Consider the following 15,954-nt stretch of genomic DNA (forward strand, 5'->3'; position numbering starts at 1 on the left):
GGAAGCCGAAGCCCGCAAAAAAGAAAAGAAAATTACCGGCTTCGCGTTCTAAGCAGCAAATCGGCCACCAGAAAACCTTCCAAAAGAAACATTTGTCAGTGCAGGTCACTCTCCACATGCAGCATGTTTGAGAAAACCCCTCTCCATAAGCGTCCCTCCCTCAGCTACGGGGAAGGTTGCAAAAAAGGGGGTTTGGAGAGAGAAAGCTGGAAGGGGAGAGACAGAGATTGAGAAAGAGCCCTCCAATGGATTCCTGTTCCCTCTCCCCATACATTAAGGAAAGCTGATAAATTGATATATTACCAACCAAGGGTGTGCTATGGTTTTTAAAATCTCTAAAATCTGCCTAGATTGAGTTGTAAACAATGGCAAGAGAGGTCAACCATGAGCCCCTTCCATAACGGAAGGGTCAGGCGATTGCCCCCAAACATCTGTAGGCAAAGAGGAAAGCCTTCTACAGACTTTCACCAAAGAGGGATTTCTTGCAAATATGGGGAAAAGGAGAGCTGGGGGAACATGCTCCAGTCCCCAATTCTCCATGTTGTCTGTGGGGTGCTACATTTAATGTATTAAATATATTGAACACTAGGTTCAATGTGACGGTTGCAGAGCTCTATGTGACGTAAGACCTTGATTTAATCCTAATCTCACGGGGCAGTCCAAGAAGTTGCCATCACATGTACTAACATAAAATGGATGGCAAGGGCGAGCAACCCTCAAGGGCTGGTTTTGCAGCCCTAAACCCTAATTCATTCTCCAGATCATTTTTCTTCTGGCCAGAATCAAGGGATGAACTGCCTCCCTTGGAAACATTTAGAAGTGGTAACTGATCGATATGTAGTTTTAGGAACAGGTATATTTATTCCATTTTGTGTCGTATAAAACATTCTCATTTTGAAAATCAAATCTTTACAGAGCTGATAACTGTGTTTGTAATATGCATCTACTTAGCTGACTCCATAAAACCCAAGGGAGTGGTCCACCTATGTTCCCTTTAGGGTCCTCCTCATTGGGAAGAGAGGCAAGTTGGGACCACATATACTTAGATCCTTCCAGAATTACAACCATGCCCTCTTTGGTGAATGCCTGAAGAGGTCTGAAGTCAAGGCCTGGATGGAGGCCATGGAAACCAATAGGAGACTTCTAATAAGGTGTCTCAGGCTGCATCCACACTGCAGAAATAATCCAGTTTCACATCATTTTAACCACCATGGCTCCTGGGAAATATAGCTTGTTGTGACACCAGAGCTCTCTGACCAGAGAAAACTAAATTGCAAAGCTACCATTCCCAGAACTCCATTGCACTGGGCCGTGACAGTTAAAGTGATGCCAAACTAGGTTATTTCTGCAGTGCGGATGCAGTCTCAAACAACAGGCAGAAGGCCAGGACAAACTGCCTATAGAAATGGGATGGATTTTAAAATAGTTTTTTGAGCCCTTTCAAAGCTCATGGTTCTAAACTATGCTAGAGTCAAGCGTCGGTATTTTCTCAGCCTTTGGGTGGTCACCTACTTCTCTCAACCCTCCATGGATGGGTCTGCATTTTATTTCTCCTGGTCAAAAACAAATGGTGTTAAAGAGCCCACTTACTCCATCTATTGATGGAGGAGCTTGTTGGGAAACCAATTCACCTGAACAGGCAACGTGAGCTACCTCTTTTGAGGGAATGTTCTTTCTCAAAAGCCCCATTTCAAAGTCTGGGTTTCCTCGAGAGCAAAGGGGGGGAAATCACATCCAGAGAGAGGCCTTGGAGACAAAGCTTAGCAAGTCCAAGTTCTGCCTGCTCCCACCCAGCAATAGTTTAAAAAGAAACTAACAGATGCCTGCCAAGAGGAAAGCTGCCCCTCACACGCCTTGTTATCTCGAATGCATGAGGCTCATGGCTCTTTCCAGCCATGGATTTCAAATGCCAGCCAGGCAGAGATGGTGCCAGCGATGCGACATTCCACCAGTACTGTCCAAACTCAAGAAAACCAACTGTCGACATGCATTTGGCTTGCCTGGCTTTTCTTTTTTTGCAAGCAGCTCTCAGATTTGGGCACCCACCCCATACCTCCTTAAGACTGAAGTCGTCACATAAAGAGAAGAGCAAAATGATATCCACGAAACAAAGAGACAACACCGAGCAAGTTCACAGCAAGATGCAAAGTGTCAAACAGAAATCTTCCAGGGCTACTTAGGGGGATGAGTTAAGAAGTCAGAGCTTCAAGCATCTCCTTGTAGATGATGGTTATATCCACCTTTCCTACACAGCAGAGTTGGGCAACTTGGGGCCTTCCAGGCATCGTTGGGTGGCATCTCCCATTAGCACTAGCTAACAGTACAGATAATTTTGGGGTGGGCTTTTTCAGGCTCTATGGCCATATTCTAAAGGAGTTTGTTCCCGACGTTTTGCCAGCATCTGTGGCTGGCATCTTCAGGGCATTCCACTTCCATATTTATGTCACTGTAGACCTACTTTCTATGAAAGGGTTTACTGGTTGCATAACTTTACATTTTCACCAGATAGATGGGTTGGTGCCTAGATATCTCTTGGCGGAGAAAGACCATACCAAACAAGTGTTTTGGTGCTGGAGCTAGACATTTGGACCTAAAGTCATCTGAACCAGAAGGGAAAGTGGAGAAAAGTCTTAGCACCAAATGAATGACCAAAATAGAGCCTTCGTCCATCACTACGCAGACTACTACATATACTATTCCTCTCCACCAAATGTTGCCTGGTGTTCCCGACAGCATTGGAAGCTAGAGATAAAAAGTAGCCCTGGAAAATTAAAGTTGAACAACATTGGGAGAAGTCCTGAAGGGCTATCCTCCGCCCAGCTATGCGCAAGCGACAGAGACAGCCAACACAAACCAACCTATGGACAATGCCCACCCATCTCCCAGCCAAGGGACCCAAGACATTGGATGGCATGCACTCAGAGGGGCGACTCAACACATCTGCATTTCTTGTGCCCAATTGTATTCCAAATCACATCTGTTTCCAGAAGTTGTGGCTCGGTTGTTGTTTTAGTTGTTTTGGTTTGGCTCTTTAAAACATAAAATGAAATTAAACAATGCTCCTTTAAAAACCAAATCGGATTAAATGATGTTCCTGGCATGCACTCCTTCCGTTCTTTCTTGGTTATAGTCACATGTGTAGCCAAGGTGTGGTGCTCTATCTCCAGAAGGGGCTCACCTCTCCAAAATTCAAGCTAAATGCCAGAGGGGATTGACTGCACCATTAACATGGATGCTGCACCATTAACATGGTGGTGCAGTGGTTTGAACGTTGGTCTATGACTCTGGAGACCTGGGCTCAAAACCCAGCTCAGCCATATAAACCCATGGAGACCTTGGGCAAGTCAAACTCTGCCAGCCTCCGAGAATGACAAGGATGAAGAAACGTGCCGAGATAACTCCATGATAGTTCGACTTATGGCTGTCAAAAATGGAAACGACTTGAGTACAAACAACAAGCTAGCCATCACTAGCTGCAAACATCAGCTTCCAAGAACATCTCAGCATGCAATGCCTGCAAAATATCCTCTTTATCTGCTAACTGCAGAATGCAGATGTGAGTTTCCCCTCTCATACAGAGACAAGAGTAAAGGCGACTACTGGTAACAGTGGTTTGACTTCCAATTACCAAGTAGCCAACCGAAAGACGTGGGGACAAGCAAATCCGGTCATGAGCCACATTGCGGAAAGACAGACAGGGAAGCTTTTTTGATTTTTCCCCACTTGATGCAGTCAGAAATCTCAAACAAGGTTAAAAGAGAAGTGAAGCAAAACAAGTCAAGAGAAGGGGAAATAATAATAATAATAATAATAATAATAATAATAAGCAAGAAACTGAAATATAATAGATATATATAGATATAGATATATATATTTGAAGGGGAAAAATTCAATGAAACCAACCGTGTCCTATATGTGATGTTGTCATGGATGAATATTTGGCAAGGTTATGTTACAAGGTTTTGAGAGTTTAGACAATTTTTGGATGTGGCATTGGTTTGGACCATCAGGTGCGCAACATACAGACGGAGAGATGGATATATGTATTTTGTTCGCATTGTATGTTCATTGGATGGCGTGATGCAGCAGGAAGGGAAGTGGAGGGAATAAACAAAAGACAAACAGAAAACAAAAAGAGAGAGAAAATGAGTCCTCCGGACGAGCAAAGACCAGAAGCAGTAAAAATCGTACGGGGACCAAAAATTAAATGCTTATCAAACAGTCACTTTTTTTCCCTCTCTAACAATGAACAAACCTGGAAGGAAACACAGTACAGTCAAGTATTTGCATTTCGTATCACAATGCAAATTCGGAGACACTTCACAGACATCTTTATGGTCAATATATACATTTGTTTTTTTATTCCCAGGCAAAAGTAGAGATGCCAGTTTTAGAATTATTATTACTATTTTGGTCAATTTGTCATCGACTTGTCATTGATTAATCAATTTAATGACTCGATACACTTTAAATGAACACGTCTGCCACTAAAACCTTGTTTCTTTGAGGGCGCGGAAGAACATGCAAGAGACTTGACAGGTTAATAATGCAAAAATAAGGAGGGGAAAAAGCACTCATCTTGAATATTTTTTCCCATTCTTTATGACACTAACATACTAGAACAAAGCCTGAAAGGTCTCAGTTGATTAAAAGTTGTCCCTGTCAATTCAGATTTAATGTGGCCAAGGAACCAGCTAGAAATTTATTTGACGAATGAGTTGGTAATCGCTTTGCGACCCTAAAAGTCCGCTTTGGGAACAAAATCCGTTCTGCAAAGCCGCACAAAGCGAGAAGGAAAACTGGCATGCATCTTTTTGCCTAGAGAAATAAAAAAGAAGAGGAAGGAAAGTATTCAAAGCAATCACAAAGGAAATTGTGTACAACACGACTATGAAATAAAAACACAAGCCAAATTATTAACACATTTTTTCCCTTTTATCTTTATTTTCGTGGGGTCTTTCTGAGCAGTTTATGATAAGGCAGCCACTAGTCTAGGAAACTAATCTCTTTGGTTCAAGAAGGATTCCTAGGATTGAGGGGGAAAGACGTAAACTCTGGAACAGCCATACCCAAAAGATGAACCAGCTCCATTGTCCTGAAGTCTGCCAGTCTCCCAAGGATGGCTGACACCTCTCTAAGAAAGTTCAACACAACTCTGTATCACAAAGTTGTGTAGACAGAGTACTCAGGAGGAAGCTGGCGAAGCGGGAAGAGATACACATTCAAACCAGTGGTGTTTTCCCTCGCCGTTCATAGATTCGTTGCACAGAGAGGCATTGGTACATTAACAATGTGGAAAAACAACAACACCTCTTTCTAATCACAAATGGCTGATGCAGTCTATTGCTCCAAGAGTGAATGAACCAATTCAGCATACAGTGGGGCCTTGGTATCCACTGGGGCTCGGTACCAGGATAGCAAAATCCATGGATGCTCAAGTCCCATTAAATCCAATGGCATAGTAAAATGGTGTCCCTTATATAAAATTGCAAAATCAAGGTTTGCTTTTTTGCAATTTATATATTTTTAAAATATTTTCAAGCCGTGGATGCTTGAATCCATCATATCCATGGATATGAAGGGCTGACTATATAATCATTTCCTCCTGGGGACAAAACCTCTACTGGACAGTATCTGAAAATCGCATCCGATGGTTATGCATCTCATGATTCAGGCAAGGTACAGGCTTTGGACAGATGGCCAGCTCCAGAAGACTCTCAAGACTGGTGTAAGGTCTGAGAGCCATTTCTGGTGGTCCCCATGGCTCCCCATGGGATAGTCAATCTGATCTGTGCTTTATGCTTAATTTTAGAGAAATTATCCAAGGTGTCAGACCCTATCCCAAAATAGGTTCAGCATCTTATTCAGTTCTGGTAAGTTCAGACTAAGACCCAGAATGAGCCACCATCCTACCAAACCATCTCACTGACATGGGAGCTGACAACCGCCAATGACTTTCCACAATGACCAAGATTTCCTATCTTGCATGTCTTGGGAGCCCCATGGATGGTGATGTGACAGCAATGAAGGGCTCATCATGTCTGTTATTCCACCGTGCATGGGTCTCCCAAGAAATGCACGATAGTGTGCAAAAAGTCTGAGTGTGCATATCCCATCTCTCCTCTTGTAGATGGAGGGAAGCTACTGAAGAGAAGTTATCTGACACCATTCCTCTACTGAATCAATCAATCAATCAATCAACTAATCAATCAGTTCTGGAACCAACAATACCCAAGTGTGAACAATGCTCCTACAACCCACTTTCCACTTTATTGTCTCATGTTGCTCACAGGGTAACCCTCTGGTTCCTTGTGTGGTTTAGAACAAGGATCAGAGGATGTAGGAACTCCTCAAAATGTGTTGTCATATAGAGGAGAAAGAGCATTAGGAAAAGAGCAACTAAAATGAAATTTCTCCTTGACAAGGCAGGGAGAACCACAAAGAGGTGTGTAGCCAGTTAGCAATACAACAGAGGAACACAGTTGAAGAGGAGGAAGATATCAAAAGCAGCCCTGCTTCTTCCATAGGCTTCTTTGTGAGTTGTGTAGAGTCCCCTTGGCCATTTTGGCAGGCCCTGAGAGGTCACAAGTACCATACTGAACAGACATTAATAGCAGTGATTAATTAACATTAACAACAACTAACCGTCCCAGGTCTGGTATAAACCCACCTTTGAGCCATAACATCTATCCATCATAAAGGAAAACAAGAGAATTTGAGAGATTGGTATCAACCACATTTAAACACAAACTCAGGTATGTTGGCATAACATCTGACCATGGCAATGGGAGAATCTGTCCATGGGAAGGAAAAGACTGGCATCAACCATGATTAACATAAACCCAGGAGAACATTAAACCCAGTCTGTGGGCACAACGTTAAACCATGGCGAAGGAAGCTTTACCATGGTAAAGGAAGGTTTGCTATACATGGGAGGAAGGGTTGGCATCAATCATGGTTAACACAAACCAATGGGAATGTCAAAACCAGTTGGTTAGCATAACATTTAACCACGGTAAAGAAAGGTGGGAGCATTTGTGCATGGAAACGTTGGCATCAACTGTGGCTATCCCAAATCCATACTGCAAAGCCAGTCTTGGTACATAATATCTAAGCTTGCCAAAGGAGAATAGGGGAATTTGCACATGAGAGAATTCACATTAATCGGGGTTAACATAAAACTAAAGATACACCAAACCCAGTTTTGGAATGTGATATCTGACTGTGGTAAAGAAGAGTGGGAAAACATGTACAAAGGAAGAGAAGCCTATGGGAGGCTATGGAGAAGACATGCACTCCTATGGCCTCCTCCCATTCCTTACTCGAATTAAAGCCTATTTTAAATGTAATATCCACATGGGCCCTATAGTAGAATTGTATGTCTTGACCAGTTGATCCAAGAGCTCTTAATAATATACTTCCTCCTAAGATATATCTTCAAATTATACCCCTAGTGATGCTTTGCAGTTTAGGTTCATCCTAGTATTTTCCAGAGAAGCACATCAAGCAATGATGATTTTTTGGTGGATAGGTCAGTGTATTTTTGGGAGTTGGGGGGGACTGGGGTGCAGGCAGTATTTTGCTTTTGCTTGCAAAGAAATCCGACTCGCCCTATTTGTACTCACCGCAATCTCTGTTACTAAAATATCAGTAATACTTCCCAAGACTGTGACAAAATCAAAGATGTTCCAGGCATCACGGAAATAGTTCTGCAAGAGAAAAAACAACATCAGGAACCATTCAAAGGGACTTAAATGTCCACCTCCTCATTCTAAGAGGCTAGAATGCCTCCTCTAAAGCTTAGTTCAATGCCCGGCTTGAATATGGAAACTCAATGGGTGACCTTGGCAAGTCACACACTCTCAGCCCCAGGAAACCCCATGATAGGTTTGTCTTAGGGATCACCAAAAGTCAGGAATGAAGGCGCACACAACAAGAACAAAGACATAGAGGACAGTGGAGCAAAGCAGCCCATACCAGTGCGCCAAAGGCAATAATCTTCAACACACATTCCAGTGAAAACATGGATGTAAAGACAATGTTGAGGCATTTCAGCATGTTTTCGTAGGGCTCCGGGGCACCGTAGAACTAAAGAGAAGAGAGGAAAAACACAGTTTACTGATAATGCACACCTTACAACCACCATTTATGTGTTTTCTGTCTTGTTCCCTCCCTCTTTTAAGTCACAAAGTCCTTTATAGTTAGGTTTTTTTGTGGGTTTTTAGGGCTTTATTTGCTGAAGATACATTTTTCCAATCCTAGCTGTGCAATATTTGCAACAGGAACAGAAATCCAAGTCCAACTTGATCTTGAGTTTTCTGAGTATTGGTTGGTGGCGGGGTTATATAGTACACCCTTCAAAGTAACTTCTCCAAGCTCTGAGCTGCATACTTTGAGGGCGATGTCCAAGTAGCCACCCCAAAAAGACACTCACCTTCATCATGAGCACAATGGTGTTGAGGGCGATCATGACCATGATAAAGTATTCAAAAGGAGGAGAGACCACAAACTTCCACATCTTGTACTGGAAGGATTGCTTGTTTTGAGGCATGTAGCGGGTCAAGGGCTTGGCACTTATGGCAAAGTCAATACAGGCTCTCTGCAAGAAGGGAAAAAGAAGATGGAGACTCAGCAGTCACCTAGAGATGGAGAACAGCATTGCCAAGGTGCTGTATACATATAATACCAGAATCTGAAGCGGTACCTCATTTTTCTCAAGGCTACATTCCGACATCACTTTGTCCCCCTGCTCCTGGAAGGTGATGATGATCAAGGCGACAAAGATGTTCACAAAGAAGAAGGGGAAGACGACAAAATACACCACGTAGAAAATGGACATCTCCATTCGGTACCCAGGACTCGGGCCTTGGTTCTCGTAGGTGGCATCGACAGAATGTTTCAGAACACTGAGAATGCGGAGACATGGAAAAATAGCCAAACACTTCTCCAAAGTAACAAATCTGCACTAAGGCTTTGACACTTCCCATGATTTTAATGAGTTATTTCATTGATGCCCTAAGTTATGTAAATGGTTTGATTAGATGTTGTGATTTTATGCTGCTCTCTTATTACTTTTAATATATATAATGTTTAGTTCAGAAACCAACAGAAGAATGGCATTTTGAAGTTTTACCATTCCTCTGCCTTTATCGCAAGGCGATTCCCCTCTTTAAAGGAAAGATTACATAACGTCAAGATGTTCTAAAGCAGCCTAGGTATGTAGGTCAGAAGAGAGTGGACAATCATGCTTCAACTAATGTCCAGGGAATCTTGGATAGAGAAGCAGAGGTATCAAAACAAACCCAGGGCTCTTGGTGCTTCAGATGTTTTCAACAACCATGAGGACTTAATGTAAAAGTCTAGCTCACAGGAGAACATCTTTGACACAACCTTTAAACACTTAATCCTTTAATGGCTATTTTCTTCCCTCTCTTAATTGCCATCCAACCCAATTGTCACCTCCATTTTTCATTCCATACTTCCTGTATCAGCTAGACCTTCAAGTGTTTTAGACTTCAGCTCCTAGATGTCTCAGCCATCCATGGCCAATGGCCTGGGATTCTGGAAGTTGAAGTCCAAAACAGCTGGAAAGGAAGAATATAGGAATCACTGAGCTAGAGGAATTTGGATCTTTGTTCCAGCTCCTTTTGATATCCCCATTGCTCTCTCCTCCAAAGGTGAAGGTCAATCATGATGCATTACAAAATCCTCCTCTTTCTTGCCTTTACAAGACTGCATGAAAGGACAAAGATGGCCATCCTCAAAGGTTGAAGGAGTCACCCCAAACTTACGTCGGCCAGCCCTCTCCTGTGGAGACAGTGAACAGGGTCAACAAAGCCCATAGGACATTGTCATAGTGGAATTCATATTTCTTCCATTGCCTGGGCTGTGCTTCCACCTCATCCTTATCATAAGCTAGATATTGACCCCTAGAGGAAAGGAGACACAGAATTCAATTAAACCAAACAGCAAGGAAATTCAGAACGCTCCTAGATGGACATGTCTTGCAGGCTACACCTTGCCCACTCCTGATCTAAAGAGGACATGTTCCAAATATACCCCAGGGCTCTCCCCTAAGGAACCATGCTTTGGGGGAAATGCTGAAAGCCATTTCTCTTGCAGCCATGACCAGGTTCATTCTGCCCACCTGCAATCTTTTTGCAGATCTTTGGATTCATCCGTGCAGTAGAAGAAGCGTCCCTTGAAGAGCTGCACAGCAATGACGGCAAAGATGAACATGAAGAGCATGTAAACAATGAGGATGTTGAGGACGTTCTTCAGGGAATTCACCACGCAGTCAAAGACAGCCTGCACCAGAGAAAGAAAGATGGAGAGTGAGTTCAGAATCCAAGAGAAAACAACTCTTCCTGGATCACACTTTATTGACAGTCCTCCTTGTCTCCTAAAAACCTGAAGGACTGGAGGATTGGTATCAGCATCTGACTTGGTGATGGACAGTAATTCAGGTAAAACTTCTAATGGCAGCCCTATCTGGCATTCTAACATTGGCATCTTATTGATGAATTATGATGGGGTTAGTTGGACATACACCATCATAACTCAATAATCTCACATTGCAGAGGTCCGAATTCACTATCAACCGTGCGGCAACCAAAATCTCCCCCCAAACCTACCTTTTCTCAGTTGCAGCCCCCCAAATCCAGCCATTTCAGATATTTTTCTAAAGCATGATACATAATGGCAGGCGTCTGGAGGTCATCTGGAAGTCCCTGCAGAGGTTGCCTTTTCTTTGCATCCAGCTGCAGGAGAACAGCTAGATGCCAGCATTTTCTAACCACTGTCTATACTCAGTCCTCATTTGGACACCCCTTTCCTGATCATTTTGGTTACTCCCCAAACCTTTCGATTCCCTCACTTATTGTGCACAGGGGTGTAAGGCACCCACTATATTGGGAGAAAGTGTTCACAATTTACTTATAGGATTATATGGATTTTTCTTCTCCTTTCCCATCCCACTGTTTTATAGGGTTGGCTTGCAATCTTCAAGCACTTTACAGAACAGAGGAAAAGCCGAACCCCACTGGTTATTGACGCATACTTATATGAGTATAATATTATATCTTGGCAACACACGGACACAGGAAAACCAGCCAAAAAGGAATGTTATCCAGGCTGCATTTAGCTGAACAGCTTTAACGCAGAGTTCTCCTTGGGCCTTTCTGGCAGACGAAAAAGGAAGGTTTCTGTGCAGCTACTGTTATTTATGTAGTCCTATCAATGGACATGATGTTTTACAAAAGCAAACATGTTTCTAATGCCTCAGAGTGCCTACAATCCCAGCCTAGGTTTCCAATGTGCAGGGAAGGCCATCAAGCCAACCTTAGGAAAGTTACTTTGGGGGCTACAGCTTCCCGAAAGTTTTAGACAGCAGCGCCATGATGGTTAGGGGATTCTGGGGTAAAGGAGCCAAGTTGTTAAAGATGTTTCCAAGTGGACAGTATTACAAAATGAGAACCACATCCTACCTTTAATTTCGGCAAGCGCTTGATGGTCTTCAGGGGCCGAAGGACCCTCAGCACTCTCAGGGACTTGATGGTGTTGATATCTTTCCCTTTGTTACCTCTGCAAGAGAGAACACAAAGAGCAACAAAAGGGAGTCCTTTGGTTCTTGAAGGACTCTGTCCAAAGCCAACAAAATTCTCCACTAGATGAGATTAACATCCCTGCCCTCCACACATCATACCCATCCCAGTCCCTTTAGATCAGCCGTCCCAGAGGTGTTGGACTACATCTCCCATCACAGACATTTGGGATATTTAGTCCAGGAGATCTAGAGGACACCAGACTAGGGAAGGCTATCAAATGCAGCGTAACAGCACAGCAAAATACAGACGACCCTTCTTTTCCTGACAAGAGTCGTGCAGAAAAGAAGCAGAAAGCAGATCTTGGGGTGGGACAGGGGTCAGCTATCAGGAATCGCCACCACATTACAATATCTAATGTCGGACAATCTAACATTCCTGGAATGTTCAGATTTGATGGTCAACACCCCAAGAGAGACGTAGAAAAGAAGTTCCTTAGAAACATGCAAATAGAGCTTCGCCCCATCTTCCCCACCTTCGGACATTCCAGCCAATAAATGCAAAGGCAGAGGGATGGCTGACAAGCACTTAGGCAATGGGAGTTTTATTTGTAACAAATAAAATGAGTGGTAACCCATTTCCAGAAACCTAATTGCTTTAATTGAGAGAGAATACCACGTCTTTTTAGTACAGGTTGAGTCTCCCCTATCCGTAATTCCAAAATCCAAAATATTCCAAGATCCAAAACTGTCCACAATGGTGCCTGAGACAGTCATACCTTTGCCTTCTGATGCTCAGTGTACCTTCAAGGCTATGTTTATGGGGTGCATATGGAACATAAATGAATTTCATGTTCAGATTTGGGTCCCATCTCCAAGCTATCTCATGATATACATGCAAATGTTCCAAAATCTGGGGAGGGGGATCCCAAATACTTCTGGTCCCAAGCATTTTAGATAAGAGATACTCAACTGTATCATTTTATTTTACTTTTGGTTCCTTTTCCCAATCAGGTGATGTTCTTGAGATGCTTCAGCATATGCCAACTACTGAAACATATTATAGCCTATGCTTGCCATCCATGCTTGGACTATAGATGAAACCCCATTCACAAAATGGAAGCAAGAGGGGAAAACGTATCTTCAGCAAGAAGGTGCTCCTCATCCATCATCCTGGCTTTGGTTAGTGGAACCAACATAGGACTTTGGGGCTGAGGTTCAGGGTCCCAGCCAGAAGGTCCCAAATGCAGCAAAGCGGATGCACCACATTTTGAAGTAGTACTTGCAAATACCAGAAAGTCCACTAAGTCCAGAGTTTAAAATGCCTAACTACACCAGACAAGTGCTCAGTGGAAGAAGATGGGACAATAGAGTCATAATACTTTTTCATTAGGGAGGTTTTTCAGTGCACTAGCCGCACCCTGAAAGATCCAATGTAAATGGAAGGGCTCAGGTGGTTGCCATACATCAGACATGACTTGAAGGCACACAACAAACAATAGAGCCATCCTACCCTTCAACCTGGAGCCCTTTGTATGTACTGGACTTTGGTTCACTTGATTCTCAACTAAAATAGCCAATGCTGGGACTTGTAAGGACACTCGGTTGGGGAGGTCCAGAGTAAAATATTATGTGGGTTCATAGGAAGAGCAGACTCTGTTCCCAAACATGACAGCATTGGTCCCTCCCTTATCTTTCTGGTTTCCGCTTAAGATGGCATGCCACTCTTGACTATGCTGAACCATGTCGTAAGTACATAGTAATACATGCTTCTAGAGATTTATTATTTATGTTACTTATGCAGATGTTTATCCTTGGTGGAGGTCTGACCAATGGTGGCTAGCGGCCTCCATGTTATTGAGGCGATGAATGCATTCCAGATTTTGGAACTATCCAAGGTGCCAAAGCTACTTGGGAGATAGCATGGAGCCACCAGTTGCCACAGTGTGTGACAGTAGCGGAGATACTACACATCTTATGCACAGGTGTTTCGCTAAAGGATGCTCTTTGCTTTGAGTAACAAGAGACAGAGGGTTCGTTCCTCTTTTCCTCCTCCTTTCCTAGTCTACAGAGCTTTTCCAGGATAGCATCCTGGCTCAAAGTGGTTCCTAGGAGAGCAAATACAGCCCTTTTGGAATAAGCTGTGATCTGACAGGCTTTTGTTGCCCCTTATTGCAATTGCCAAGGCCAGTGTCTGCTCCCTAACTGTCAGAAAGCGCACACATTACTTAATCTAGACAATCTGCTAGCAAGCTAAGGAGACCTTATGCTTTGGCCTCTTATGCACAGAGAGGGATTGCTATTGACCCGAGGATAAAATAAAACACTGACTCATCTCTAGCAAATGCAGTGAGACACAATCTTCGGTCTTGAAAAAAAGGCAAGAGGAGAAAGAGGGAGAAGATTCGTGCGGGCAACAAGAACAAAAATCTAGCCCTCTCTCTTTAATGTACAAGAACATAGAAACATGAACTAAGTTTGGGAAGGCTTTGAAAAGACTGACAATAGATAGATTTTCTTTTGGAGAACGCTCAGGTTACTGGGCAGCAGGGACATAAATCATTACTTATTTCATGTTAGCTTAAAAGAATGATTGATTTCAAAAGTTTTCTCCTTATTAGGGGAAATAATAAAAGTTTGGAAGGAAATGTTCAGTGGTTTTTCACACTGTAGGATTTTTCTTGCTGAAAATGTACTTGAATTTTACACAAAAGAAATTTTATGCAAAATATAGCCTTCCCTGAGCAAAGTGTACTCCTTGGAGTAAGCAACCAAGTGTTTTCAGAATCGAAGGCGCATTACAGACGGGCCCATGAAGCACCGTCATTACGCACGAGGGGCGGCGATTCCTGATGCGTCTTGCCCCTCATGCGTAATGACTACATCAAAATGGTGGCGGCGCTGCATACAGATGGGCGCTGCCATTTTGACATAGCAGACGCACAGCGTCCGGACGTGCAGACCGGAAGTGGCACCATGAGTGTGCCCTTCACGCCTTGCAACGCCTCTTCCGGGGCCCAGGAAGAAGCACCATTTTGGTGCTTCTTTGTTGCTGCACCCAGGAACTGCGCGGTTTGGCTGCTGCGGTTCCCGGACGCAGCAACTGGCAGTGGCATGAGACCGCCCCTTTTGGGAGGTCTGTAATGCGCCAAAGTTTGTTTTTTAACATGGAGTCCCTTTCTCTCCAGAAAAAGATATAAAAGTTGGTCTTGCAAAACTATTCAAGGTTTTTGGCATTCAGGGTTTTTTGAGTGACTGCATAAGGCCACACATTTAACAACTTTTATTTGGGATTTATGGCTGTGTAACTTAATCGGAAAGTAATTTTGTGTGCCACTTGAAACTGAAGAGTGTTCTTTACACTTGTGGTGCATTCTTTTCTGCACAGGGCACATGAAACTGATGCCGCATGAATAAAGAGCAAGGGCCTAGTCTAGCTGGATAGTCCTCCCTTAATATTATAAACACATCTCTGCAGTAGCAAACTCTTGTAAGCCAGCTGAAGCAAAGGAGGGATGGGAAGCTGGTGGTTTGCATTCCTTTTCTAATTCTTTGCGACTTCTCTGTCATGTGAATTCATGCACAATCTTTTGAACTGTAAGTTCCTGGTTCCAATCCAGGCACTAGCTTCTGCTCCGTTTCTGGGACCAATTTCAAGTGTCTGTTCTCATGCCAAACCTCCTGCAGCTTGGCATCAGAGACTTTCTGGAGAACCGCTAGCCTCCACATTTGTCTGCCACTGCCTTGAGATCCTCATCAGAGGCTTGCAAAAAAAAACCACCCTGCACATGCCACTCCAAGTGCATGGCTTTGTGCTGTGATGCTGTTAGTCTAGCTTAAGCAACCTGTGGGCAAAATGAAACCGGTTAGTCAAGGCAAGGCAGTGATGTGCAATGGTGGCATGGGTGAGGTCAGGCAATGAGTGTTAACATGGATGGCGGGGGTAGTGGCCACGTGGCAGGCAATAACAAGGGCGCAAGGGACGACAAGAGTGTATTACCCCATGAAACTCCTACAGAGAAGATCCCAGCAAGAGGAAGACAAAGAGAGAGCACAGTGTCAGTGGAAAGAAAGAAAAAGTGCACACCCACACAACAACCCCGAAAGCAAACAGACAGAACATAACAGCAAGTAAAGCCTCCCTCCAACTTCCCCCCCCCCCAAAGCTATACAGGGAGTGAAAGAACTGTGTGCATGCATAGCAAAAACAGATGTTCAGATCTGTGTAACCAAGAAAAGCTTGTGTCCTTTGTAAACCAACCAGCTCAGAGGCAGCATTGTCGGAGAGTAAGGTGATCATTTTGAACCAACAGAGGCTTGAATCCAAAATCCATTAGTGTGGATTGCAAAGTTCATGGGCTCAGTGCTTCTTAACCTACCTGATGAAGTGGACTGGCATTTTACCCCCAATA

At 43.5% G+C, this 15,954-nt stretch overlaps 1 protein-coding gene across 7 annotated transcripts in view; it reads right to left on the reverse strand.

Annotated features, from left to right (window-relative positions):
* The window catches only part of LOC121936315 (voltage-dependent N-type calcium channel subunit alpha-1B-like), a 167,238-nt gene that overhangs the window by 25,482 nt on the left and 125,802 nt on the right, over positions 1-15,954 (reverse strand). For 3 of the 7 annotated variants that reach the window (XM_042478450.1, XM_042478447.1, XM_042478449.1), the window contains 7 exons: positions 11,487-11,583; positions 10,148-10,308; positions 9,792-9,929; positions 8,705-8,906; positions 8,435-8,599; positions 7,978-8,088; positions 7,626-7,709 (listed from right to left, as the gene is read on the reverse strand). In XM_042478450.1, coding sequence (XP_042334384.1) covers positions 7,626-7,709; positions 7,978-8,088; positions 8,435-8,599; positions 8,705-8,906; positions 9,792-9,929; positions 10,148-10,308; positions 11,487-11,583 — 958 coding nt within the window. Of the gene's footprint in view, positions 1-3,903; positions 3,910-7,625; positions 7,710-7,977; positions 8,089-8,434; positions 8,600-8,704; positions 8,907-9,791; positions 9,930-10,147; positions 10,309-11,486; positions 11,584-15,542; positions 15,555-15,954 lie in introns of all 7 variants that reach the window. The other 4 variants (XM_042478448.1, XM_042478446.1, XM_042478444.1 and 1 more) reach the window with 3 other exon arrangements.

The sequence above is a fragment of the Sceloporus undulatus genome, chromosome 7 (assembly GCF_019175285.1).
Source record: "Sceloporus undulatus isolate JIND9_A2432 ecotype Alabama chromosome 7, SceUnd_v1.1, whole genome shotgun sequence".
NCBI classification, from domain to species: Eukaryota; Metazoa; Chordata; class Lepidosauria; order Squamata; family Phrynosomatidae; genus Sceloporus; species Sceloporus undulatus.